Genomic DNA, 26,454 nt, shown 5'->3' with positions numbered 1-26,454 from the left:
GATTACACAACAATCAATATAGTTAAATTTACCAAATTGAAATTACAATCATTATAAAATCCCTAAATAAATTAAGGTATGTTGAAAAAGTTAAACACCATTTATTTGCCATTTCATCAATCGCCTATAAATGATTTGATCATATAAGAGAGATCAATAAAATTGACCACCTCACTCTGTCGTAAATCATGCCACTTTTTGAATAGGGTATCATAGAATTATAATTCGTAGAATATGAAAGATTAAAAAATTGAAATTAATTAAAAAATTAATATTAAAAAAATATTAATTTTTTATATTTATAGAGTGATATTTATAGAAAAGGATTGAAAATATTTATTGAAGTATGCTGAGTTAGAAAATTATCGACATGTGAAAGAAAAAAAACAAAGAAATAAAGAATGGAGATAGAATTTGTTTTTGAAGTGGAGAGGCCTAATTTGAAATTTTGAATAGAAGGAGGGGCAAAAAGGGAAAATAGGAGCAAAACGTGGGGTAAAATAGAATTTTCGAATCATGGAAGGCGCCATGCAATCAGATGCTCTCTCGCATTATCCACTCAGAGTGATGTAAAAGCTGCATCGACGACGATGCAGCACGTCAATGCTCTCTCGTCTTCTCACGGAACCCTAGTTCTCTCCTCTGGACTTCGCTCTTCCTTTCCTTCATCCGCTCCAATACGATGTCGTTTCCCCAGGAAGCTCTCTTCCGATGTTCCCCAAAATCTCTCTCACAAACCAAATCTCAAACGCCTCACTTCGCGGATCGTTCAGCTCACTCGCAGGAGACAGCTCGACCAGGTTGTTTGTTTGTCTATTTTATTTTATTTTAATTTTTTCTCAGTTTTTCAGTTTTGTAATCGGATTGGAGTTTTGGAGTTTTGTTGTGCTTGAGGAATTTTCGTTGTTTTTTCTGGTTTGTTCGTGAGTAACTGTAGGAATCTTTGTTTTTCTTTTTGGTTTGCTTTATGAGAAATAAAAAATTATCATTGTTGAGTTGGCATCAGTGATAAACGAAAATATGACTCGATTTGTTGTTTTGTTTCTTTTTTTTTTTGTTCGTCAACTGAACGGAGAGGAATGCTTGTTTAGGTTGTGGAGAAAATGCTCAACTATGTTTGGTTCCGGAGAATTTGAGGGAAAATGAGGGGAAAAAAAATCAGAGAGGAAAAGGAGAAGGAAAGAAAAGGTAAAAAGTAAAAAATAGATTTAAAGTGAATAAATTATTCTTATACATCACTTAAAATTCATTTGAAGTATCTCAACTCTTCTATGTAAACACTAAATAATTTGAAGATACATAAGTTTATAACCAATTATAATTATATGATGTGGATTGCCGTGTTTTTTTAACCAGTAAAGACTGAGTAATTTGAAAATACATTAATTTCTAGCTAATTATAATTGTATTTGATTTTTTTCTTTTTTGATATTTTGTGTGGTAAAAATAGACATGAAAGAATAATTTTCCTCAGCATTTTGTTTTCTTTTCTTAGTACTTTCTTGGAGCCAAACATACTGAAAGAGTTTGAAGGTTGAGAAAACTAATGGCTTGTTTAATCTGATAAATTTGTTGGAATCTTAAACTTTTCATTGTTTACTTTCTGAGAAATGAAGGTAGACTTTTGTGATTTTCAAGAATCAAAAATGAAAATATGACTCAATTTTTGTTTTGTTTTGTTTTCTTCCCTTTTGTTGAGCATCTGAATGCATAGTAATGCTTGGTTTGCTTGTCGAGAAAATGCTGAAAATAGAAGGAATTTGAATCTTTGAAGAACTTGAAACACTAACACATAATTTAGCTGACCTTACACCATGTGAGAGATTTTTCAGAATCTTGGACTTTAGTTTGTTTACTTTTTGAGTAATAAAAGTATTATAGTTGCTCAGTTGACCTCAACAATTTTAGCAACTGAATGGAGAGTAATGCTTGGTTTGATTGTTTAGAAATTGCTCAAAATAGGAGGAATTTGAAGTTTTGGAGGACTGGAAAAAACTAACACCTTATTTAATTGAGCTTGATTCCACTATCTGAGAAATTGTTGGAATCTGAGACTTTTGTTTCATTGTATATGGTTTCTCTGAATGGAGAGTAATGCTTGGTTTGATTGTTTAGAAATTGCTCAAAATAGGAGGAATTTGAAGTTTAAAATTAACACCTTATTTAATTAAGCTTGATTCCACTATCTGAGAAATTGTAGGAATCTGAGACTTTTTTTTCACTGTATATAGTTTCTCTGAATGGAGAGTAATGCTTGGTTTGATTGTTTAGAAATTTCTCAAAATAGGAGGAATTTGAAGTTTTGGAGGACTGGAAAAAACTAACACCTTATTTAATTGAGCTTGATTCCACTATCTGAGAAATTGTAGGAATCTGAGACTTTTTTCATTGTATATAGTTTCTCTGAGCAACAAAAAATTATCATTGTGGAGTTGACGTTTGTAGTTAATAAATAAAAATGAAATAAAACTCAAATTTGTGTCTTTTTGTTTTTGTTTTGTTTTCACAATTTTTGTTCTGCAACTGAATGGAGAGTACTGCTTGGTTAGGTTGTTGAGAAATGCTCAAAATAGAAGGAATTTTAAGCTTGACTAACACCTGGTTTAACCGAGTTTAATTATACTATCTTGATTTCTTGAGTTGATTTCCTAAATTTTTATAGGTAAAACAATATAAAGCACAAGATTCATGATTTTATTTTCTTTTGCTTTCTCAGAAACCAAACATGGTAATCAATTTTTCAATTCTTTCTGTTTTTTATTCACTCTTCTTAATATAAATTTTGTCTGACGTGTTTCCCTTCCTAATGTTCTGTTTGGTTATTGAGAATTAGGTAAGAAAAAAAGGAAACATACTAAAATTCAAGGAATGAATTGTGTCTGACATTTTTTTCTTCAGATTTTTGAGGAAATTGAGATTGCCAAGAGAAGGCATGGGAAGCTGAACACCATTGTGATGAATGCAGTTATGGAGGCTTGTGTCCACTGTGGTGATGTTGATTTAGCTCTGAAGGTCTTTGATGAGATGACAAAACCAGAGAGCTGTGGGGTTGACAATGTCACATATGGTACACTATTGAAGGTACTTAAATAGTTGTCTTGTGTGGAAATTCTTAGCGTATTTCATATTACTAACAAGTTATGGGACAAATTATGTTCATGGAGTTCTATTGAGGATTAACTAGAACACCATTGGAGTGGTTGCTGAATCTAGTTATGATGTCTTTATAATGTGCATGGGCAATTTTCATATTTTGGTAATGTTTCCTAACCCTGTAGTGAACTCTTCAGTGAATGGGGTTGGTTGTTGAAATTGAGTATTTGCATTATCTTTTTACAAAGAAAGATTATCTAGAAATATATAAACCATGACTAGTTTAGCAAGTACAACGTCACATTTGTTATATATGGCAAGTTGTACAAGATCTATACATACTTTATTTTGTAGGCAACAGGGTGATCTCATGGTCCTTGCATAGTCCCACTGTGTTAACAACTGTAGGCAGAACAGTATTCTTCCAAAATTTTCCTTTTTTCATAATTTGTATCCATAACATATTCACTCATATGGTTTGTCTATGTTCTAGCATGATTGGCTTCTAATTTATTATTTGAAGGGATTGGGTGAGGCACGAAGAATTGATGATGCATTTCAATTACTTGAATCTGTGGAACAAGGTACTGCTGTGGGAAGTCCGGAGTTATCAGCACCTCTTGTATGTAGTCTGCTCAATGCTCTTACTGAAGCAGGTCAGTGTTACAGATCAATGCAAAATTTTATTGTTTTGTGGGATTTCTTTTCCCTTAGGTCTTTGAAGTGCTATAGTTCTTAGTTGTATATTTTAAATCTCATGCTAAAACTGAAGATTTGGCTTTCAAATTACAACTTATTGGAATGGTGGGGTAGGTTTTATATTAGAAGTAATGTTTATGTTGCTATGTTTCTATCTTAATTCAATGGTTTGTAAGCTTCATATTATTTATTTAATTTACACCATAGCCAAAGGAATGCAACATGTAGTACTTAGAATGGGTTTGTAGTAAATCATGTTAATCAAATGATAATATTAACTTTATTTACTGTCACAATCATGATTATGGAGGCTTGAATAATAATTTCATGATGTTACTTTACTTGATGGGACTTTTCTATATTTTTTTAAGTACTGAAGCCACGACATCAATAAGAATGAAAAGATAATTTTATTGAATATTTTGAATCCTTTTGTGATTGGGTATTGTCATGCTACATCTGTACGGTGAGTTAAATGTTTGATTTGATTTTGGTCAGGTGTAATTTCAAATTCATGTTTACTGAAGCTGCCTCTTTACTCCACTGTTTTAGTACAGGAGATCTACGCCGTGCTAATGGTCTTTTGGCACGTTATGGTTCTGTGCTTCATGAAGATGGCAGTCCTTCAATCTTGATGTACAACTTACTAATGAAGGTTTTGCATTGACCTGTTGTTCAGTAAGAGTGTAACTAATTTGAGAGTTTTTTCCCCTTCTATTTCTTGGTTTTGAACTTTGCAGGATTAGAATTTTTGACATGGACTTGTGCTTCTGAGCTGTAGTTTTTTGAATTCAACAAAGGTTTCTTTTGTTTATGGGTTTTATTTTTTTCAACATTCAGGGGTATATAACTGCAGGTTTTCCAATGGCTGCATTATCAGTGCATGATGAAATACTACAACAAGGATTAAAGCCTGATAGGCTCACCTATAATACTCTAATCTTTGCATGTGTGAAGACTGAAAAGTTGGACACCGCAATGCGTTATTTTGAGGAAATGAAGGTCTCTAGCTTGTATTCCATAACCAGTTTAGAGCCTAAACATTAATTTTATGTTAAAAAAAAAAAAAAGAGAATTGCTAAGATTTCATAGATGCCTTTGTTTTTTCAGGAAAATGCACAGAAAACCATTGATGTTGATCTTTTCCCGGATGCTATCACTTACACTACATTACTTAAGGTGAGTAAATCTTGCATTTATTCAATTATATAATTATATGAATAAGAAGTTTAGAGAATTTCTGTTCAAATGTTTTCAGTTGAATGGTATTCCTTGATATTGTAGAAGCTACTTATCAGTATCTTTTTCCATTATAAATCAATCCTCATGTGATCAAGTATTCCCGTATCTTGATACTGTAAACTTTTCTCATTTGAATTGGCATATTGCTTAATTTCTTTCCTTTTACAAGCAAAGGATTTCCTATTAGGCAATGGAGTTCTTGTGCATTCTGTTTTAAAACTTAATGTTGTTGTTTCTCCAATGAATTTTGAGAAAGCTCTCTTTTGTAGGGTTTTGGGCATGCCAAGGATCTCCTCTCAGTTCAAAAGATTGTGATGGAAATGAAATCATCCAATAATTTATTTGTTGATCGAACTGCGTATACTGCAATAGTTGATGCCTTGCTAAATTGTGGCTCAAGTAAAGGTATGTTTTATTTGTGATTTACTTTTGAATCTGGCAATGGTTAGCGGAGGTAGTTATGGATTAAGTCTAAAGCCTATCTTGATGAATCAAATTTGTTTGGTGGTTGAAAGGGCACATAGTTTGATCATTGGTACTCATTTAGGTTGTTTGAATTGGTAGATGCAATGGAACTGTAGAGCTCTTGTTCTGATATTTGAGTTTGTACCCTTGCATGCTAAGGCTCACATATATTTTTCTACGAAAAGATGTTTCATGTTGGTGGTGCTTGTACATTTTTCTACTGGCCTTTATGCAGACTGGATGGACAAAAAAATAAAGAAGTGGATTTCTTTTGTTTGTTTTAAATTTTTTATTTTGCCATTGCTTTTGGTTATGCACCTAACTCTGTTTCAATTTTTAATTAATTTGTAAATGATTCTCTTATCACTTCTAATCATTAAATATTTGTGCATAATATACTTAGGTGCCCTTTGCATATTTGGAGAAATTATAAAGCGAGCTGGACAAAATTTCAACCTAAGGCCAAAACCTCACCTTTATATTTCTATGATGAGTGCTTTAGCTGCTAGAGGAGATTACAATTTGGTCAAAAGTCTACATAAGCGCATGAGGCCAGATTCCGCTGGAACTATCTCTCCTGCAGTTCAAATAGAGGCTGATCAGCTTCTCATGGAGGCAGCTCTGAATGATGGTCAGGTAACTGTTCTTACACATGGTTTTCAACGATGGTCCATTTTCAGTTATGTCAAGCATGTATATTGTTCTCATATTCTTTATCATGTCTAGTACGATAAGATTTTAATTAGTAAATTTTGTACAGCAATTCACAAAATGTGTTTGTGCAACATAACTATGATTATGAGAAGAGGGGCTTGAATTTTGTGTTTACACTAATGGGGTTAAAAATCCTACTATATCATGCAAAAGTAGTCCCAGAGCAAGTTCACTGATCCTTGAAGGCAATTTGATGTGGGACCTAAATATGGGAGTCATGGCTTTCGGGTTTACTGGGTTGGGGAAGCTGTGTTTTGGTGTTTAATCTTGTATCTGATTTTCTTATCTCTAAAAGGGTTAATTACCTCATCCAGGAGTAAATTCTTGTACGTTGCTCACTCTTAACTGTTGCATTCCTTTTTGATAGGTAATTTTAACTGTTACAGTCTTGAGGCATCCTTTTAGTACTAGCACTGATGATTTCATGATCTAGTTATATAATCTATTTTAAATTTTATTAGCGCATGTGAAAAGGCAATTTGAGAACTTTGTAACATTAGTTGCTGTATTTGGGCTGCTCGGTCAGGTTGATGCAGCTACACACCATCTTTCAAATATTATTACAAGATGGAAAGGAATATGCTGGAGAAGTCGAGGAGGCATGGTGCGTAATGGTTTTTTAATTTCCTTGATTGTGAAGGAAAAATAGAAATTTGAAATTGTATAATCTCTCAGTGCTGATTTGGTTACTCAATAATGAAGAAGTTGTTCATTGTTTAGACTGGGAGACATTATGACGACCTTGTCGTATTGAGAATGTCCTGAATGATTCCTCAAGAGATTGTCAGCAAATTATTTTGTGCCCTTTAAAATTTCCAGAGGCATTTTATAGATGTCTGGAAAACATCTACTGGGGGCCTTCTAGAGGATATTGCTTTTAACATGCATCTAATTTGGTTTGATGTGTTTCTTGTTTGTTTTTTAATTTATTGATGGTTTATTTACTATTCCCTTCTTCCTGGATCTATTCTTTTGCTGATGGCTTGTTAATCATCACCTTCCTGATTAATTTTCTTGAATATGCTTTCTACCTTTTGTCTGCCATTGAAATGCAGGTTGCAGTGCGTTTAGAGGCATTGTTGGGCTTCACCAGATCAATGTTCAGTCCTTACCTACTTCCCCAGGTACCTAATGTGTTTCTTTGTATCACATTGTAGAAGTACACAAGAGGTTCTAAGTATGTGTTAATAATTAATCTTTTGGATGCTTGGAAGTGTATCTACCATGAGTGGCCCCTATATTCCTTATGCAAGAGATTTAAGCTGATTTGATTATCTCAATTATATTATCTGTAGTCCCTGGAAAGGCTGATAATATCAGTACCTGGTTGTTCAGAAGTGTCTATGCGAGCCATACAGGATTTATAGTTCTGATGCCATTCAAAGATCTTATTGGTCATAAGGCAATTGAATGATGGGTCATGTTCCTTAATGCTGCTGTTTGGCTGTCCTTATGGTATATCTTAAGAATCCATTTCGACTCAGAGGGTTTTTTTAAATCGTATATCTTCATCTTTGCTATTCAGGTATCACCAGCTGACCCAATTGAGAATATCATGATGCCATTTGAAGAAGCTCGGCCACTACTAGCTACCTTGGACTTGAAAAGAGTAGTGATGCGTTTCTATAAGGATTCAGTTGTGCCTGTTATAGACGACTGGGGCAGCTGTGTGGGGCTATTGCACCGTGAAGATTGTAGAGAGGTACTTCCTCTTTTTGGTTTCAGCTGGCAATTCTTGAACTGCCTGAGTTGGTAACTACCTGTTCAGACCTAATCAAATTAGGGAACTCAAGTATTCAAACAGTAACTGGTAACAGAATAAGCTTAATATTTAAGAAAATCTGAAGCTACTTTAAGAAAGAACTCGATCCCCTATAATTGAATGGTTTTTAAGCATTCTTTTCATGTGGAACTCAAGATCATGCCACATGTGACTTCTTCTGATGTTCATTCAAATGCTGCAGCATTGTTATTTGCTTGTTGCCAGAGATGTAGGCTGTGCCCTAATGTTTTCTTCAAAAGAATAAAGTCTTTTTTCCCTTCTGAGGATATTTTGTTTATTTGGTGTCAAATGTGCTGTGAACACCAGAAATTATCCAGAGAAACACAAAATAATAGCTAGACTGATGCCATTCTTCATGTTAGTACTTGTACAAAACACCATCCAGAAACCTGTGACCCAAAGCATTAAATTCTAAGCAAGGTCATCAGATGAATGTGGCAGGAGTCATTTATCGTTGAGTACCTCCATTCTACATGAAACCCACTAGGCACACCCTCTAGTTTACTCTTAGATCAACCTAGGAAACCCACAATTCATGGATCTAGATGCAACTATGAACTAGGCGCTTCTCATTGCAAAAATCACTACATATAGATTGGGAGCCTATTATCTTGGACTTAGATCTCACAAATTTAAGATCAATGGAAGTTATTTCTGAGATAACATAAAGTCTGATCGACAAGGTTATGCATTTATTCTGTCCCTAAATCTTCAACTGGCCATCTTGGCACTTCATTGCAATTTTTTCCAGAATAATCTACATGCTAATTATTGTTCCAGATTTCTAAATTACACACTTGCAATCTGCAGCATTAGCAACTTCTGATGCCTTCATTGTGTTCAAATATTGTTGCATGTACTTGTGCAGTTGGATGCCCCAGTTTCGACAATGATGAGAAGCCCACCTCCTTGTGTTACAACCACGACATCAATTGGCCGAGTGGCTGATCTAATTTTGGAGAAGAGGTACAAAATGGTTGTTGTCGTAAAATATAGCAATTTATATGGTTCTTCTTACAGCTCAAGTTTGAGGGCAGTTGGAGTTTTTACCTCTGAGCAATTGTTTAAGCTGGCTATAGCATCAGAGATGCCAGGCCAAGAATTTCCTGTGGAGAAAAGAACAATGCAACAATGTCAAGGTATAGTTTGATATGTTTTAAGGATAAAGTTTGAGAGTACTTTGGTCGTTCATTGAAGCCAGGATCTGAAGCTTACTTGTTTTACAGACCTTAATCTTGGTCTGAAAATTCTGTGCAGCCTCTGTTTAGGTTTTAAAAAATACATACGTTAATACATAGGAAGCCCTAGCTTTATTTATTTATGCATAGAACGTCACCCACCTAACCATCATTACATTAGAAGTAGAGACATGCGTAAGCATACATTACTAGAAGCTTTGCTAATAGCTCGAAGTAGTCACTCTAAATGATGCTTGGAACTTCCGGCATCTTTCTCAGCTTGCCCTCCAATGGCCTTTTGGGTGGTGGGCCAGTGGTGGTGGGCATTCAGTGTCATCTCCAGGTGATGGAGGTGGTGTAGGGGTTACAGTTGGAAGTGGGGTTTTGGGTGGTGGTGGTGGGCAGTCTGTGTAATCTCTAGGTGATATAGGTGGAGGGGATGGGACTGGCATTCCAACTGGTGGCGGCGGGCGTAGCAAAGGAACTGGGCATCCCAAATTGTTGCATGGTGGACATACTGCTCTCAGACATGGCTGGCATATTGTACATGAGGGTAATACTGGTTCTGGTGGCAGCACTGGTGCCAGTGGTGGCAATGCTATTGCAGCATCAGCCTTAACAGCTGAACACAACCAAAATGAAGAGCCACCCAACAACATGGTAAGGTGACATTTTGATTTTCTGGATGCTGTAGCTGTGCGTATAGAGCTGCATGTGAAATCTCAATTTATAGAGGGAAAAAAGGGATTCGGTTAATTGTTGTTTTCAATTGTGGTAAAGTGTAGAGGCAGCAAGACCATCATATATAATTCAGAAGTGGAATTTAATCAGTCAGGTTGTGGCTATTTATGCCAATTTATTACTACCATTGATAACTTTCTGAGCAGGAGATTCAAAGCCACATGGTCAACTATGGAGTAGTTCCCTGATTTTAGCTTCCAGAGTTTGCTGATAAATGGGTTTTCAGTTGACCCACTAAATTCAAGTAACTTGAAATTGAATTATTAGAAGAATTGTGAGAGGGTATGGTAGCTCCATGTTGGAGGAAGGTAGCAGGAGTTTGTCCCATGTAGGAAATGAGCGAGGGCCAAAAAGGGGTTTTTATTGAATCCCAATATCTAAGCCTTAGAGGCTTGTAGAGAGAGCGTAGCCTCATGTGCATGATTTCAAGCTTAACATTTCCTGTTGTTTTCTAAACAACATGCCCGTTTACAAAATAGGGAGTTGATCTTCTTCTGTTCTGCAACTTCTATTTCTCATTATTCAATTGTTTTTTTTTTTGCCTTGGCCCTTGAGTAGTTGTGTAACTGTTCATGATTGGAGTGCGCCATCATAGATAGTCAGGTTATTAAACCTTGTGGGTAGACAACCATTCTTCCCCTATTTTGGAAAATAGAGAGAGTTGATCTTCTACTGTTCTAAGATTTCCCTCCTGTAATATTTATTCATTTTTTTTGAAGGAACGTTCTTGAGTAGTTGTATTGCTGTTCATGGTTGGAACGCACCATCGTAGAGGTAGACCATTATTTTTTACCCTATTGCACCAAGATATTATCTCACTGGGGGCGAGAGTTCTACTTTAAGGGCAATGATTACATCCTTCAGCCAATTGCAATAATTTTCCTTCACAACTTTGATTTCTATAGTTTTATTTCTCTGTTAATATTTGGTTTCTTGCATTTTATTCTTGTGACTATTGATCTGTGTTTTGTTAGGTTGCCCTCCTTTGAAACTACATTTTAATTTTAAAAGTATATTTGAAACCATGGTGGCTTCCCCAACTCTATTCAAACCTCACACATCTAAGATAGACTTATTTAATGGGTCTCATTTTAGGAGATGACATGAACAAATGCGGCTCTGCCATTGATGTGGCTAGCCTAAGACATTTTGACTCAGCCCAAAACCTGATGAAACTGAACATTATGCTAATTAGGAAATGAGCTGTTTGATGTTTTTGTTCAATGAAAAATGCAAAGGATATATGAAAAAAATTGAACAAAAGTGCTAGAGTATGCAGGAACCTAAAATACGTCATAGGAAACTTTCGAAATTTTCAGATGACTGAGTAGAGATGTATTTGTTTCGTCATTTTATTTTTATGATCATCTGTTGGGTTGCCCTGCTTTTAAACTTCAATTTCCAACACATCTTTGATCCATTAGACTGAACATGCGGCATAGGAAAATCCTTATAAGAAATCAATTATGCATTGTTCATACTAGTGGCACAAACCGAAGAATGATTGAATTTGGCTCAACCATAGAAGGTGAAGTGGGTCTTGTGTGCCATGAAATTAATTGTGCATGAATAAGTCAGGGGATGGTATGTGACTGAAAGGACTTGTTGTGAATGATTTATTTACGTGCGGCTTCTCAGCTTTGATATCTGAGAATTTAATGAAACTTGAAGTGTAGTGTCTGTGTTAGAGTTTCAGTTTGTTGCAGATGGTAATGCACTTAATTTGTATGTGAGGAATGAGGATAACTGCAGACTGAAGCACAAGGACACATAGATAATTAATTTATTAGCAAGGATGGTTACATTAGAACATGGCACATATTAAGGGGGGAGTAAAGCCTCTTCTAGTTGGTGCTTGGACGCTGCAGCATCTTCCTCTTAATGCTTCCATCTAACTTTGTGGGTGGGGGAGGTGAAGTTTCCTTCGGCTGAGGAGCTAGTGGTGGTGGGGTTTCTTTGGGTGGAGGGGCTGGAACTGGTGCCAGTGGTGGAGTTTCCTTAGGCGGAGGAGCTGGAACTGGAGCCAGTGGCGGTGGGGTTTCTTTGGGTGGAGGTGCTGGAACTGGTGCCGGTAGTGGAGTTACATTGGGTGGAGGAGCTGGAACTGGAGCAGGTGGTGGTGGGGTTTCTTTGGGTAGCGGTTGTGGAACTGGTGCACGTGGTAGAGTTTTCTTGGGTGGAGGGGCTGGAGGTGGTGGAGTTTCCTTGGGTGGAGGAGCTGGAATTGGGGCTGGTGGTGGTGGTGGTGGTGGAGAAGGAGGAGGAGGAGTTACCTTAGGGGGAGGGGCTGGAACTGGAACTGGTGGAGGTGGTGGTGGTGGGCGGCATGGCTTACCAATTCAAGGTGGACAAATCCCCTTGACACAAGGTGGACTCACCTGAGTAGGGCAAGAATTCCTCGGGGTGGTGGGGTTGATGGGGGTGGAGAGCATTGTTTCTTGATACAAGGTGGGCATTTCCCATTCACACAGGGCTGGCATTCTTCACAGAGATCTAGCAAGTTAGCATCGACACCCAAACACACGACCAAAAGAGAGAGAACTACAGTCACTTTATACATCGACATTTCTCCTTCCCTTCACCACTGCATGGTCACCCTACGTGAATCCACCTTAATTTTTAGCCCCCCCCTTCCCCACAAATTTAAAAAAAAATGACGGATTCCACTGATTCAAGGTTTAAATTCGCAGTAAAGAATAAAGGCAGAGAGCAGCAATTATATGCCCAGAAATGCAGCGTAATCGCTCAGTTCTCTCTCTTTATGCCAATTTTTAATCACATTGATAACCTCTGGCCCGGAAATTCACAGCCACTCGATCAAAGCCCATGGGTCCCTCTATTTTTCCCTTCTGAAAAGCAAGAATACAAGGCAGGATTACCCAGTACTACTCCTGCATTCATTTTCTGAGGCAGATGACGGTTATCTTGCATGCAGAATTACCATCTGCCTTTTTAACTTCTTAAACAAAAACTGAAAAAAAGGACAGTAAAAAAAACAATCGATCGTATTCATCTCGTGAGCAGTGAACTATGTACTGACTCATTCTCATTTCAAATGCTTGTGCAGAACACTAATGGTACCTTTAAAAAATAGGATTTTTTTTTTTATATAAATATTTTTAAAAAGGTTCATGCAATATTAATGTGGAGGCACATACGCTTAATTCATTTCCTTTCGCGCTAAAAATCTGGCTCTAATCCAAAAGATTAATTATTTATTCATTATTATTTCTTGTCTAAAAGATTTTATTTTCAAAAGTCTGATTTTTTAAATCAACAGTAAAGATATAAAAGAGGACAAATTACAGTTTATCATATCGTAATAACCTTTCCTTTGTATTTTAAGGACCAATTTTGAACCAAAATTGCCAAAATAGAGTTAAACCTCCATCAACTAATAGTTTGAGACCAAGTAAAATCCTCTGATTAAATGACTAATTATTAATTTATCAATTAATTAATAAAATTTTATCAAGGAATTCTTCATTAGTTAAACCTCTTAAATAATTCTCCTATGAAGTTCATCTCTCATAAAAAGTATTTAAAGCGATAATAACATTGAATAATATTTTGTTGTAGTATGATAACATCAAAACTTCTTTTCAGATTATGAAAAGTTAAAAGATGAAATACAAGTCAACAATAATTTCAAGAAGAAATAAACAACATTGGATTCATATTTTACGAAGGTATTCTATACAAATCAAATGAATTTATTTACATATTAAAAAGTATTAATTTATATAAATATGATATAAATTTATCAAATTATTAATTTATCACGTAAGTTGGCTTTTGAAATATGAAAAAAAAATCATAATTTACCATTTTTGTCATTAGTCTGAAATTTTGTTCAAATTTTAGAATAACATACCGTAAATATGATATAACTAAGCTAACTTTTTCTTAAACATTTCACAATTTTATCACCGATTTCAAGATAAATATATCCCAAATTTTAAGGTTGGATTAAAACTATAAGAAAGAAAGTCTAATTCATTCAAATGAATTTGGTTGAACTTTCTACTCCATAATACTTTTCAAAAAGCACAACTACTATAAAATTTTAAAATATTGTCTTTCTTTTATATATATATATTTTAAATTAATTTTTTTTTAGTAAAACTATCTAAACAAACTGTTATTAAACTTAAAAGAAAGTGTTTTTTGACTCTCATAAGTTAATCCAATATTTTGCCAACGTGTCATTTTAGTTTCGGTTTTCTTCATCTTATTTTATAACATATTTAATTAGGGTTGTTTGATAAAACTTAATGATTATTACTTAATGATTTAAGTTGACTTTTAAATTAAATTATATTTAATTTATTAACTTAAAACTTAAAATTTATTCTAAATAATCAAATTAACATATTTATCTTCATAAATAATAACTAGGGCAAAGAAGGTCCGTGGTTGTGCAGGTTGTAGAGTAGCAAAAGAAATCGTGGAGGTAATTATGATAAATGATGATAAAAAGTTATAATAGAGATATGAATTTAAGAATAAGTTAATTGTTTTAACTAATTACTTAAAATTGTTTTTGATTTTAAGTTATATCATTAAGTTATTTTACTAAACATACTTAATTTACTTAATGATTTAAATTAAGTTATTAACTCACTTTAATTTATTAAGTTGACTTACCAAATACCCACAAAGTGTGTAACTTAATTGGATTAGTTGGTTCATCAAAAGGTGTGAATGGTTGAATTGGTTCAATTTTGAGTAATTTGGTTTGAGTATTAAGAATGAATGAGTCTCCATTCTATGAGTTCCTATTCATTAAGAACTAAAATAGTTGAATTTAAAGGAGAGTTGATTGAGTTAATAACAAAAATCAAACTAAATATTCAAAAAATGATCTAAATATATTTTAATACCCTCAAACTAATAATAAAAATCATTTTTATTAATTTTATGGCTCGTAACACTTACATAATATTATTATAACAAGTTATCTTAGCATTTGCAAGTTATTTTAGATGATATTTGTTTTTTGACTTAATTTTAATTAAAATTTAAAACTAAATAATAATTAATAATGTTAAATATTAAGTTGTTTGTTTTTTTACTATTTTATTTCCATTATATATTAAAAAATAAAAATTAATTTGCTATTTTTAATATTTAGAAAAAACTAAATATTTTAATTTTTTTAATTTAGTAAAAATATTAAAAAATAAGTAATAAGTCAATAAAAAATGAAAAAAAAATGAAATCTAAAAACAAATTACTTTTAACAAAAAGTTAAAAAAAAAAAGTCTACCTTAATCTTTGCTTAGATCACATTATTGTAATCACACCAATAACTATTGTTATAGTTTATATCGATGGTGCTAAATAGCCCAATTATAGAAAATATGGTGTTGAATCTCATCCAATATGAAAAATATGCATCAAATTAATAATATAACCAATAGATATTAGCTATTATAGGTATATATAAATAATTTTTAGTTTAGATTAATTTATTAGCAATTTTTTAAAATAATTAGTCTAATTAGAAAACCAAATAAAAAAAATCTCTAAAAAATAATCGATCCAAGGTGGTTCGGTTTAGCTCAAGCAAATATGTGGTTCAATCGTTTTTTTGCAAACCCTTAATTTATAGTCAACTCAAAGTAAACCAAAACAGCGGGATGGGCTGAGTCTGATATATATATATATATATATATATATATATATATATATATATATATATATTAAACTTGGGCCGGAAGGAACTGGGCTGGGCTTACTGTAATTTTATTTTATTTTTAGCTTGATCTGGATCGGCCTGAGTTGGCTGACTATTAAATATAAAACCTAGATAAAAACAAATATTTATACATATTAAATTATAGGATAACAAATATAACCAACATAAAATACGTAATAAAATAATTCGAATATATATATATATATATATATAATATTTGCTTTAAATTAAATAGTTATAATTATACTATTTAAGAAAATTGAAGAAATTTATTCTCTATCCCTAAACCATCAAATGGTCATGTTGACACTTCATTGCAATTTTTTCCAGAATAATCTGTATGCTAATTATTGTTCCAGATTCTAAATCACACACTTACAATCTGCAGCATTAGCAACTTCTGATGCCTTCTTGCGTTGTGTTCAAATTTTGTTGCATGTACTTGTGCAGTGGGATGCCCCAGTTTCGACAATGATGAGAAGCCCACCTCCTTGTGTTACGACCTCGACATCAATTTGCCGTGTGGCTGATCTAAATTTGGAGAAGAGGTACAAAATTATTGTTGTCGTAAAATATAGCAATTTATATGGTTCTTCTTACAGCTCAAGTTTGAGGGCAGTTGGGGTTTTTACCTCTAAGCAATTGCTTAAGCTGGCTGTAGCATCAGAGATGCCAGGCCAAGAATTTCCTGTCGAGAAAAGAACAATGCAACAATGTCAAGATATAGTTTGATATGTTTTAAGGATGAAGCTTGAGAGTAATTTGGTCAATCATTGAAGCCAGGATCTGAAGCTTACTTGTTTCACAGACCTTAATCCTGGTCTGAAAATTCTGTGCAGCCTCTGTTTAGGTTTTAAAAAATACATACGTTAATACATAGGAAGCCCTAGCTTTATTTATTTATGCATAAAATGTCACCCACCAAATGATCATTACATTAGAAGCAGAGACATGCGTAAGCATACATTACTAGAAGCTTTGCTACTAGCTAGCTCAAAGCAGTCACTCTAAATGATGCTTGGAACTTCCAGCATCTTTCTCAGCTTGCTCTCCAATGGCCTTTTGGGTGGTGGTGGTGGGCAGTCCATGTCATCTCCAGGTGATATAGGTGGGGGGAATGGGACTATCACTCCAACTGGTGGAGGTGGCAAAGGAACCGGGCATCTAAAATTGTTGCATGGTGGACATACCGCTCTCAGACATGGCCGGCGTATTATACATGAGGGTAATACTGGTTCTGGTGGTGGCACTGGTGGCAGCGGTGGCAATGCTATTGCAGCATCATCCTTAACAGCTGAACACAGCCAAAATGAGGAGCCACCCAAAAACATGGTAAGGTGACATTTTGTTCTTTTGGTGCTGTAGATGTGCATAGAGCTGCATGTGGAATCTCAATTTATAGACTGAAAAAGAGGTTTTGTTAATTGCTGTCTTCAATTGCAGTAAAGTGTAGAGGCAGCAAAGCCATCGTGTATAATTCAGAAGTGGAATTTAGTAGGTCAGGTTGTGGCCATTTATGCCAATTTATTATTATCATTGATAACTTTCTGAGCAGGAGATTCAAAGCCACATCGTCAAGGTCAAGTATGGAGTGATATATAGGTTTTCGGTTGACCTGCCAAATTCAAGTATCTTGACATTGAATTATTAGAAGAGTTTTAAGAGGGTGTGGTAGCTCCATCTTGTAGAAAGGTTGCGGGAGTGTGTCCCATGTAGGAAATGAACTGAGGGCCAAAAAGGGGATTTTGTTGAGTCCCAATTTCTAAGCCTTAAGAGGCTTGTGGAGAGAGGAGAGGCTCGTGTGCATGACTCCAAGCTCAACATTTCCTGTTGTTTTCTAAATAACATGCCCGTTTATGCCACAACTTCCATTTCTCATTATTCAATTGTGGTTTTTGTGTCTCCGCCTTTGAGTAGTTGTGTAACTGTGCATGATTGGAGTGCACCATCATAGATAGTCGGTTATTAAACCTTGTTGTATGCCACCATTCTTCATCCATTCTGGAAAATAGGGGTGTTTACCCATTTTCAAACCTTGATGAGGACACATAGATAATTAATTTATTAGCAAGGATGGTTACATTAGAACATAGCACATATTAAGGGGGGAGTAAAGCCTCTTCTAGTTGGTGCTTGGACGCTGCAGCATCTTCCTCTGAATGATTCCATCTAACTTTGTGGGTGGGGGAGCTGGAGCTGGAGTTGAGCATTCTGGATCTTCTTGAGGCGGCGGGGCTGGAACTGGGGTTGGTGGAGGTGGTCGAGCTTCCTTAGGCGGAGGAGCTGGAACTGGAGATGGTGGTGGTGGGGTTTCTTTGGGTGGGGGTGCTGGAACTGGTGCCGGTGGTGGAGTTTCCTTAGGTGGAGGAGCTGGAACGGGAGTTGGTGGTGGTGGGGTTTCTTTGGGTGGAGGAGCTGGAACTGGAGCTGGTGGTGGTGGGGTTTGTTTGGGAGGTGGTGCTGGAACTGGAGCAGGTGGTGGAGTTTCCTTGGGTGGAGGAGCTGGAACTGGAGCTGGTGGTGGTGGGGTTTGTTTGGGAGGTGGTGCTGGAACTGGAGCAGGCGGTGGAGTTTCCTTGGGTGGAGGAGCTGGAACTGGAGCAGGTGGTGGTGGAGTTTCCTTGGGTGGAGGAGCTGGAACTGGAGCTGGAGGTGGTGGAGTTTCCTTGGGTGGAGGAGCTGGAACTGGAGCAGGTGGTGGAGTTCCCTTGGGTGGAGGAGCTGGAACTGGAGCTGGAGGTGGTGGAGTTTCCTTGGGTGGAGGAGCTGGAACTGGAGCTGGTGGTGGTGGGGTTTGTTTGGGAGGTGGTGCTGGAACTGGAGCAGGTGGTGGAGTTCCCTTGGGTGGAGGAGCTGGAACTGGAGGTGGAGGTGGAGTTCCCTTGGGTGGAGGAGCTGGAACTGGAACTGGTGGTGGAGGAGGAGGAGTTACTTTAGGGGGAGGAGGTGGTGGTGGTGGTGGTGGGCATGGCTTACCAATACAAGGTGGACAAATCCCCTTGACACAAGGTGGACACACCTGAGTAGGGCAAGAATTCCTGGGGGGTGGTGGTGGTGGGATTGATGGGGGCGGAGAGCATGGTTTCTTAATACAAGGTGGGCATTTCCCATTGACACAGGGCGGACATTCTTCACAGAGATTTAGGAGGTTAGCATCGACACCCAAACACACGATCAAAAGAGAGAGAACTACACTCACTTTATACATCGACATTTCTTCTCCCCCTTCACCACTGCATGGTCACCCTACGTGAATCCACCTTAATTTATAGCCCCCCTTCCCCCCAAAATTAAAAATAAAAAAAGAAAAAAATAAAAAAGAAAAAAAGAGGTTTAAATTCGCAGTAAATAATAGAGGCTCAGAGCAGCAATTATATGCCCTGATATGCAGAGTATTCGCCCAGTTGTCTATCTTTATGCCAATTTATGATCACATTGATAACCTCTGGCCCCGAATTCTCAGCCATTCGATCAAGCCCATGGGTCCCTCTATTTTCCCCTTCTCAAAACCAAGAATGGAAGGTAAGAGGAAAAAATATAAGTTTGCAAAATTTATTTTAAAACTAGTCTCTTAGTTTCGTAAATTTTTTATTTTTATTTTTTAAAATTTAAGTTGAAACTTCAATTAACAATTGATACTCCATTTTTGAAATGAAATTACAATTGATAATTAAAATTTTATTTTTAACCTAAAATTTTAATTTTCGATTGAGACTTCATTTTTTAACTGAAACGTTAATTACGACTTGAAGCTTCATTTTGAATTTAAGTTTTTAGCTTTAATTAATTATTTTTAATTTTAAAATTTAATTAAAAAATATTAAATTATTTAGTATTACTATATTTGTTTTTTGAAAAAAAAAAAAAAAAACAAAGTACAGTGAAAAAAAATCAACATATTAATTTCATGAAATATCTCCGATCATTCTCATTTCAAATGATTGTGTAGTACACTAATGGTACATTAAAAAGATGGGGAGTTATGTAATCATGTCCCATCTAAAAAAGTTACACTTTTTAGAAATTTGATTTTTTATTTTGAAAAAATAACCCTCAAACATGCATCAGTAAAAATAACCAACATTCCAAACTTACCCTTAACCCCTTCTCTCACCTACTTGTCATCAACTACCATATATATATATATATATATATATATATATATATATATATATATATATTTTTTTTTTTTTACTTTGACAAGACAAATGATCTCATCATTCTTATTGATTTTTTTAAATAAAAAAACTTTGACAAGTGACAATCACAATAACATATGATTTTTCTTTTTTTTTTCCACTCCTTTGTAATATCTGTATCTTTTTTTTTTCTTTTTTGTTTTTTTTTAAATATTGGCTTGATAAAACATTTTTAATTTCATTTTTTTTAATATTTCATCTTTTTATATTCATTGATTTTAATTATTTATGGACATTTTAAATATAAAGTAATAATATATAATAAATAATTAATGAGAATAAATTTAATATAAAAATAAATACATGATTAACAAATTTAGAGATTTATGACAAAATTTTCTATATTTATGCTAAATAAAGTACTTATTTATTTTATAAATCTTAGTATATTGTCATATTATGTTATTGTTTATATATTTTTAAAATTTTAAATTTTTATGTGAAAATCACAATTGAGGATTATAGTTTTGACTTTTTGCTTATGAATATAATTTGACTGCGATTTTAATTTTTTTCTTAGCTAAAATGTTTAATGTTTTTAATTAAGGAAGACAAAAACTTGGGTGTGGTTCTAATATTTTGTTTTGTTAAAAATTTAAAATTTTTATTTATATAAAATAAAAATAAAATATATTTTTTCATAAAAAATTATATTTAATCATTTATATTAATTTTTCTTAATTTTATTAAAAATTTAAATTTTTGCATGCTGAAGTTGCGCATTGATAAACATAACTCTTTTATATAAAAAAAAACACTAAGTGTGTTAAAAGTGTCACGAAAATGTGTTACTTTTAACACACTTCAGTGTTACTTTTTTTATTTATAAAATAGTGGTATTGATGGTTGTGTTGATCAATGCACAATTTCAATATACAAAAATTTTAATTTTTAATAAAATTAAGAGAAAATAACATGAATGATTAAATACAATTTTTATAAAAAATATATTTGTGAAACCAAGGTTTGGTTAATCTCAGTTTTGATGATAACAAAATAAGGTTTAGAACTAATTATTATATTTTAGGTATGATTATGTAAGATAATTTCCAAAGTGGCAATCATAAAGACAAACTAAGTTAAAAAGAAATCATGATGAAGAAAAAGATTTTAAAAAGAAGTATTTTTCAATATTCAAACTTCATAAGATCTCTTTGTAAGGTTATTGGTGCACTAAGTTTTTCATGCATTACATTTTTTACTTATACACCAAAATCATCAAATAGTTTTTTTCTTTTTTAAATCCTTTAAAATTTGATGATTTCATGTTTTCAACTAAAACTTTGTAAAAATGTTTTCTAAACTTGTTTAAAAAATTTTAAGCTAAAAAAGTTGGTTGTTGAGTTAAAAATAGCTCAACCGATTGAACCGGATGAGGAATCGTTCAACTCCCAACTCAACCAATCAAGGGTGCAAAAAAAACTTTTTCTCTCTTCCAGAACGATTGTTCAACCGGTTAAGGTTGAACCTTAACTGATCGACCCCCACCTTAATCAGTCGAGTTCCAACGGTTACCTACTAAACATTAAATGCTAATGACTAGTCAATCGGTCGACCCCCAACTCGACTAGTCTAAACTCCAAACGGCTAATTTGACATTTTTCCTCTATAAAAAGATTTCAATCTTCATTGTTTAAAGAGTTTAACTTTCCTAAACATTTCCTGAATATATCCGAACCTTGGGAAAGTGTTTTTAGTGCACCATTGTTCTAAAACTTGCATATCTTTAGTACATTATTCAATCATAGTTTTCTTGTATCATTTGAGCCTAAGGTTTTGTACTAAGATTTTGTGAAATTATTTGTATATCTTTGAGAGAAAAAATCTAAGTGTGGGGTATCACTTAGAGATTCTCAAGTGTGGGGTATTACTTGAGTGGTTGTTCAAGAGTGGGGTATCTCTTGAGGATTGTAAAGGGTGTTTGGAGCCAAAGATCCAAAATGGTGGATTGGAACCTGTGGGCCCTCACCCGATCCACCGGACCGGCGCGACTCGCTTTTAAAAGAAAAGAAAGAAATGAAAAATTTGAGTTTTCCAGTTTTGAAAAACCCGCCCCCGGTGAGGAACGGTGTTGTATGGAGTCGCCACTTATTTTTTTTTTTTTATTTTTAAAATGGGGAAAATTAAGTAAGAACGAAAACCCCTAATGACCCTAGTATGGAAAAAGTGGTCTGCGAAAACTAGATTCTGGGTCCGGGGATCAGGTTACCCATTGGGAAGGTACCTCATGCGAGGTAGCACCCCTCTAGGCCTGGAATTCGGTTTCTACTAATGAATTGGGAATGTGGGAGCATATGGGTCAAAGATGAAACCCTAGGCTAAATAGATGTCATGAATCACACAATCTTAATTGGTATTTGGTATGCATATGAATTCAACCAACCAAAACAATGGGTGCGTACCTGTGGTCCCCAGCCATGCGCTGCATAAAAGGTCAGCCAAACACAGATAAACACATAACAAACATTCAGGATTAAGCACCATGCATGCATATGGTTCAACAATCAAAACCAACGATGCATACCTGTGGTCCCTAGCCATGTGCTACAACAGAGGGTGAGTCAGCCACGCAACATGTATTTAAAATCAAGCAACAAAGCTTGTGCCAAAAAGGAAGATAGCTGGTTGAAATGAGATAAGAGACTCCCCAAATGTCATACAAATTGAACTAGATTCATCTAGACCACACCACCCATAACTTCAAAATTGCCCATACTAACTGAAATCAAACACTGACTTAAACCTTCAAGATGGCTCACAAGTGCCCTATAGCAAATGGGTTTGAGCCCCAATGGATAAGGGCTCGAAAAATGCCAAAATCAAGGGCTACCTAAAGTCCTCCAGCAGAACAGGTTGAACTAGTTCTCAACTGGTACAACCTATTGAGAACAATTCCCAAATTTTTCTAGAAAACTCCTAAATGAGTGAGGATTCAAACAAAAGAAACAGTTCTCAATTCCGAGCCCGGATGAGTGAGAACCAGACAAAGAAAGGTCAGGGGTTCTTCATGGCTGACAGAGGCAGCCAGCTATGGTGCTGAACCGGTTGAACCGGTTCCCAACCGGTTCGAACCGGTTCAGACAGTTGGTTGATAAAAAATCCAAAATTTGTCTAGAAAGTTTCTAACTGAATAAGGAAGCAAACAAAAGAAACGGTTCTCAATTCCGAGCCCGGATGAGTGAGAACCGGACAAAGAAAGGTCAGGGGTTCCTCATGGCTGACAAAGGCAGCCAGCTATGGTGCTGAACCGGTTGAACCGGTTCCCAACCGGTTCAGACGGTTGATAAAAAATCCCAAATTTGATCAGAAAGTTTCTAACTGAATAAGGAAACAAACAAAAGAAACGGTTCTCAATTCCGAGTCCGGATGAGTGAGAACCGGACAAAGAAAGGTCAGGGGTTCCTCATGGCTGACAGAGGCAGCCAGCTATGGCGCTGAACCGGTTCCTAACCGGTTCAGACGGTTGATAAAAAATCCCAAATTTTGCCAGGAAGTTTCTAACTGAATAAGGAAACAAACAAAAGAAACGGTTCTCAATTCCGAGCCCGGATGAGTGAGAACCACCCAAGCAATACAATCTTCATATAAAAGGAAATAAAAGATGATGCGGAAGGAGAAAACGCATATGAAGAAGATGAAGATAAACTACAGGTAAAAAAAATTCAGCCTACTTACCTCAGAATCTCCACCAGATATGATATGTGTATGCCGATGATGACCTCCAAAAAATGAGATGTTGTACCTCTCCTCTTCAAAATAACCACAGCGCTGAAGCTTTCCCCCACGCTCTTAACTCAGAAGGTGCCCTGACCTTCTGTTTTTCTCACCAGCAAAATATTCCCTCTCCAAAGTGCCTTCCTTTTTTCTTTTCTTTTTTTCTTCTCACCTTTTATACTCATACCCCTCTCAGCATTTGAGCCTCCTGGGTTCCTTCCCCTTCAACACCAAAATCCCCTCCATCAGCATGGAAAACACACCCCCCATTATTTCTCTTGCACTTACGAGGCCAGCTCACTCCCTTCAGTTTTCAGCTTGCTTCACCACCAAGAATCCATATGGATTCGTGGTAGGCTGCAAGGAACCCAAACCAAGGCCCAAAATGGGCCCAAAACCGATCTGGAGCTTGTGGGCCTGAGCCATGTAGGATTTGGGTCCCAAAATTACCAAAATCAGTGTTTTACACCGGCTAACTCGATGAACCGGCTGAACCGGATGCCAACTGGTTGAACAAGTTGCAAAAAATTTTGAAAATTAGACAGAATGTTCTTGGAAGAGTGAGGATTCCATGAAAAAAACGGTGCGCAATTCCGAGTTCGGAAAAAGGAGATATGATCAAAACAAGCCCGAGTGCTCCGAATCTCAACATGCCCCTATAAACTCCAACTAAGCTAAAACATCGGAATGAACCCACTTCCTTCCTATAGGGTGATGTGAACGACTAGGAAAATGACCACGATGACCCTTCAAAATGAACCACATACACGCCACAATAGACCACAGACAAGTCCACACGAGGCTTGGACACCGACTAAGCCCAAAAGGGGCCCTAGTGGTGTCATATGAGAACGATGGGTGCAAGTGACACCCAAAGGATAAATGTCAGTGTCAAGGGACAAAATTGAGGGTCTACAGAACCATAATCTAATTGTATTACTTGAAGGCTTAGTTTGAAAGTCTTGAAATAATAGAACGTCAAACTTGGAATTGAAGTTAGAAGAGAGTGGATGTAAATCGGGTTGTGCCGAACCACTATAAAAATTTTGTGTTTACATCTCTCTTCCTTATTCTCTTAATTTATATGCAATTGTTTTTATATTATTTTATTATATATTTGCATATAATTATCTCTTACATTCACATAATTTAAATTTACAAAAAGAGACCATCACCCTATTCACTCTCCCTCATCTAGGGTGATTACCATATGTGAGATTAACCTAATTTTTCTAACAATATTTTATTTTTATTTCATGTAAATAAAAAAATTTAAATTTAACAAAGCAAAATATTAAAACTACAATCAAGTTTTTATCTTTTTAATTAAAAATATTAAATGTTTTAATTAAGAAAAAAAAATTAAAACTATGATCAAGTTAAATACTCATAAGTAAAAAAGTTAAATTTGTTCTTTATGCATTAATTTTTTCTTATTAATTATTTTATTATTATTATTATTATTTTATGTTTAAAATGTATATAAATAATTAAAATCAAAAGGTGAAAGAGTGAAAAAAATAAAAAATCAAAATCAAAAGCTAAAATGAAGAAAGAAGGAAAAATAATAATAATGTGGCATGTTGGTTTGCCACATGTCAAGCATAAAAATATTGAGAAGTACGAGTGAAAAAAAAAAATTCATTACAATTATTTTTTACTCGCCTTGTCAAAAAAAAAAATTTTCTCAAAAAATGAGAAAAATATAGTAGTTGACGGTTCGGTTATGGAGAGAAGAAAAATTAAAGGTCAATCTTAGAATTTTATTCGTGTTTTATTGAAGTGCATACTTATTGAATTATTTTTTAAAAGTTCTAAAAAAATCTTGTTTCTTTTTTTTTTTTTTTTTTTTTTTTTTTTTTTATTTATGTTAGTGTGCTTTTACATAGTTCTCCCTTAAAAAAATAGGACTTTTTTTTTTAAAGTTCATGCAATATTAATATGGAGGCACATATGCTTAATTCATTTCCTTTCATGCCAAAATAGAGTTAAGCCTCAATAAACAAATAATTTGAGGCCAAGTAAAATCTCTAATTAAATGACTAATTATTGATTTATCAAATAATTAATTAAATTTTATCACAGTATTCCTTATTAGTTAAACCTCTTAAATAATCCTACTATCGAGCTCATCTCTTGTAAAAAAAGTATTTAAAGCAATAATAATATTGAATAATATTTTAATATTTTCTTATAGAATGAGAATGTCACCAAAACTTCTTTTCATATTATGAAAAATTAAAAGACGGAATACAAGTCGACAACAATTTCAAGAAGAAATAAATAACATTAAATACATATTTTACAAAGGTCTTCTAAACAAATCATATGAATTTAGTTGCATATATTAAAAATTATTAATTTAACTTAGAGTCAACTTAAGTAGTTAATTAATAAGTATTAAGTTTTACCAAATATTCCTTAATGTGTAACTTAATTGAATTTGTTGGGTCATCAAATGATGTGAATGGTTTGAGTAGTTCAATTTTGAGTTTTTTGATTGTGAGTCTTAAAATGAAATCAAATTGATTGAATGAGTTTCTATTGGATGAGCTTCTATTTAGTAAGAACTAAAATAATTAAATTTAAAAGAAGGGTGATCCATTCAATTTGGTTAATAATAAAAACCAATCTAAATATTCAAAAAGCAATCTAAATATAGTTATTAGATTCAAATTAATAACAAAAACCGTTTTCATTAATTTGGGCCCAAAATCAAAAGATTCATAATTGGATGTTATGGTTCAAAATACTTAGATAATATTATTATTATAGCAAGTTATCTCAGGGTTTGCAAGTTATTTTATATGATATTTATTTTTTTACTTAATTTTAATTAAAAATTAAAACTAAATAGTGATTAATAGCGTTAAGTATTAAATTGTTTGTTTTTTAATATTTTATTTCTATTAAACATTTAAAAAT

The 26,454-nt window shown here is 34.5% G+C and overlaps 4 protein-coding genes across 4 annotated transcripts; 3 read left to right on the top strand and 1 right to left on the bottom strand.

The window, feature by feature from the left end:
- The first annotated feature begins 550 nt into the window (after positions 1 to 550).
- Positions 551 to 10,786, top strand: LOC117913119 (pentatricopeptide repeat-containing protein At5g10690). The gene is made up of 12 exons (XM_034828046.1): positions 551 to 800; positions 2,899 to 3,081; positions 3,617 to 3,749; positions 4,350 to 4,447; positions 4,633 to 4,794; positions 4,903 to 4,971; positions 5,304 to 5,439; positions 5,903 to 6,135; positions 6,740 to 6,817; positions 7,269 to 7,337; positions 7,739 to 7,915; positions 8,865 to 10,786. The coding sequence occupies exons 1-12, from the start codon at positions 591 to 593 to the stop codon at positions 9,144 to 9,146; spliced, it is 1,830 nt and encodes a 609-aa protein (XP_034683937.1). The 5' UTR covers positions 551 to 590; the 3' UTR covers positions 9,147 to 10,786.
- LOC117912694 (glycine-rich cell wall structural protein-like) lies at positions 9,422 to 12,297 on the top strand. Its single transcript, XM_034827376.1, has 3 exons — positions 9,422 to 9,506; positions 9,596 to 9,839; positions 11,856 to 12,297. The coding sequence occupies exons 1-3, from the start codon at positions 9,422 to 9,424 to the stop codon at positions 12,295 to 12,297; spliced, it is 771 nt and encodes a 256-aa protein (XP_034683267.1).
- Positions 12,298 to 16,627: 4,330 nt separating this feature from the next.
- LOC117912693 (keratin, type I cytoskeletal 9-like) lies at positions 16,628 to 16,957 on the top strand. Its single transcript, XM_034827375.1, has one exon. The coding sequence runs from the start codon at positions 16,628 to 16,630 to the stop codon at positions 16,955 to 16,957; it is 330 nt and encodes a 109-aa protein (XP_034683266.1).
- Positions 16,958 to 17,615: 658 nt separating this feature from the next.
- Positions 17,616 to 18,840, bottom strand: LOC117913197 (leucine-rich repeat extensin-like protein 3). The gene is made up of 2 exons (XM_034828160.1): positions 18,498 to 18,840; positions 17,616 to 18,455 (listed from the first exon to the last, which is right to left on the bottom strand). Exons 1-2 carry the CDS (start codon positions 18,828 to 18,830, stop codon positions 17,739 to 17,741), a joined length of 1,050 nt encoding a protein of 349 aa, XP_034684051.1. The 5' UTR covers positions 18,831 to 18,840; the 3' UTR covers positions 17,616 to 17,738.
- Between the last annotated feature and the right edge of the window lie 7,614 nt (positions 18,841 to 26,454).

The sequence above is a fragment of the Vitis riparia genome, chromosome 4 (genome assembly GCF_004353265.1).
Source record: "Vitis riparia cultivar Riparia Gloire de Montpellier isolate 1030 chromosome 4, EGFV_Vit.rip_1.0, whole genome shotgun sequence".
Lineage (NCBI taxonomy): Eukaryota > Viridiplantae > Streptophyta > Magnoliopsida > Vitales > Vitaceae > Vitis > Vitis riparia.
This window is presented reverse-complemented; position numbering and strand designations above follow the sequence as displayed.

What these genes read in the sequence shown, in the direction of transcription:
- LOC117913197 (XM_034828160.1), bottom strand. Translation starts at nt 18,830, where the DNA reads ATGTCGATGTATAAAGTGAGTGTAGTTCTCTCTCTTTTGATCGTGTGT. An exon ending in TTCCAGCTCCTCCACCCAAG is followed by an intron (nt 18,456 to 18,497) that starts GGAACTCCACCT and finishes CCTCCACCCAAG; the next exon opens with GGAACTCCACCACCTGCTCC.
- LOC117913119 (XM_034828046.1), top strand. Translation starts at nt 591, where the DNA reads ATGCAGCACGTCAATGCTCTCTCGTCTTCTCACGGAACCCTAGTTCTC. An exon ending in CTTACACTACATTACTTAAG is followed by an intron (nt 4,972 to 5,303) that starts GTGAGTAAATCT and finishes TCTCTTTTGTAG; the next exon opens with GGTTTTGGGCATGCCAAGGA. An exon ending in GGAGAAGTCGAGGAGGCATG is followed by an intron (nt 6,818 to 7,268) that starts GTGCGTAATGGT and finishes ATTGAAATGCAG; the next exon opens with GTTGCAGTGCGTTTAGAGGC.
- LOC117912694 (XM_034827376.1), top strand. Translation starts at nt 9,422, where the DNA reads ATGATGCTTGGAACTTCCGGCATCTTTCTCAGCTTGCCCTCCAATGGC. An exon ending in AGTGGTGGTGGGCATTCAGT is followed by an intron (nt 9,507 to 9,595) that starts GTCATCTCCAGG and finishes TGTAATCTCTAG; the next exon opens with GTGATATAGGTGGAGGGGAT. An exon ending in CCACCCAACAACATGGTAAG is followed by an intron (nt 9,840 to 11,855) that starts GTGACATTTTGA and finishes CTGAGGAGCTAG; the next exon opens with TGGTGGTGGGGTTTCTTTGG.
- LOC117912693 (XM_034827375.1), top strand. Translation starts at nt 16,628, where the DNA reads ATGATGCTTGGAACTTCCAGCATCTTTCTCAGCTTGCTCTCCAATGGC.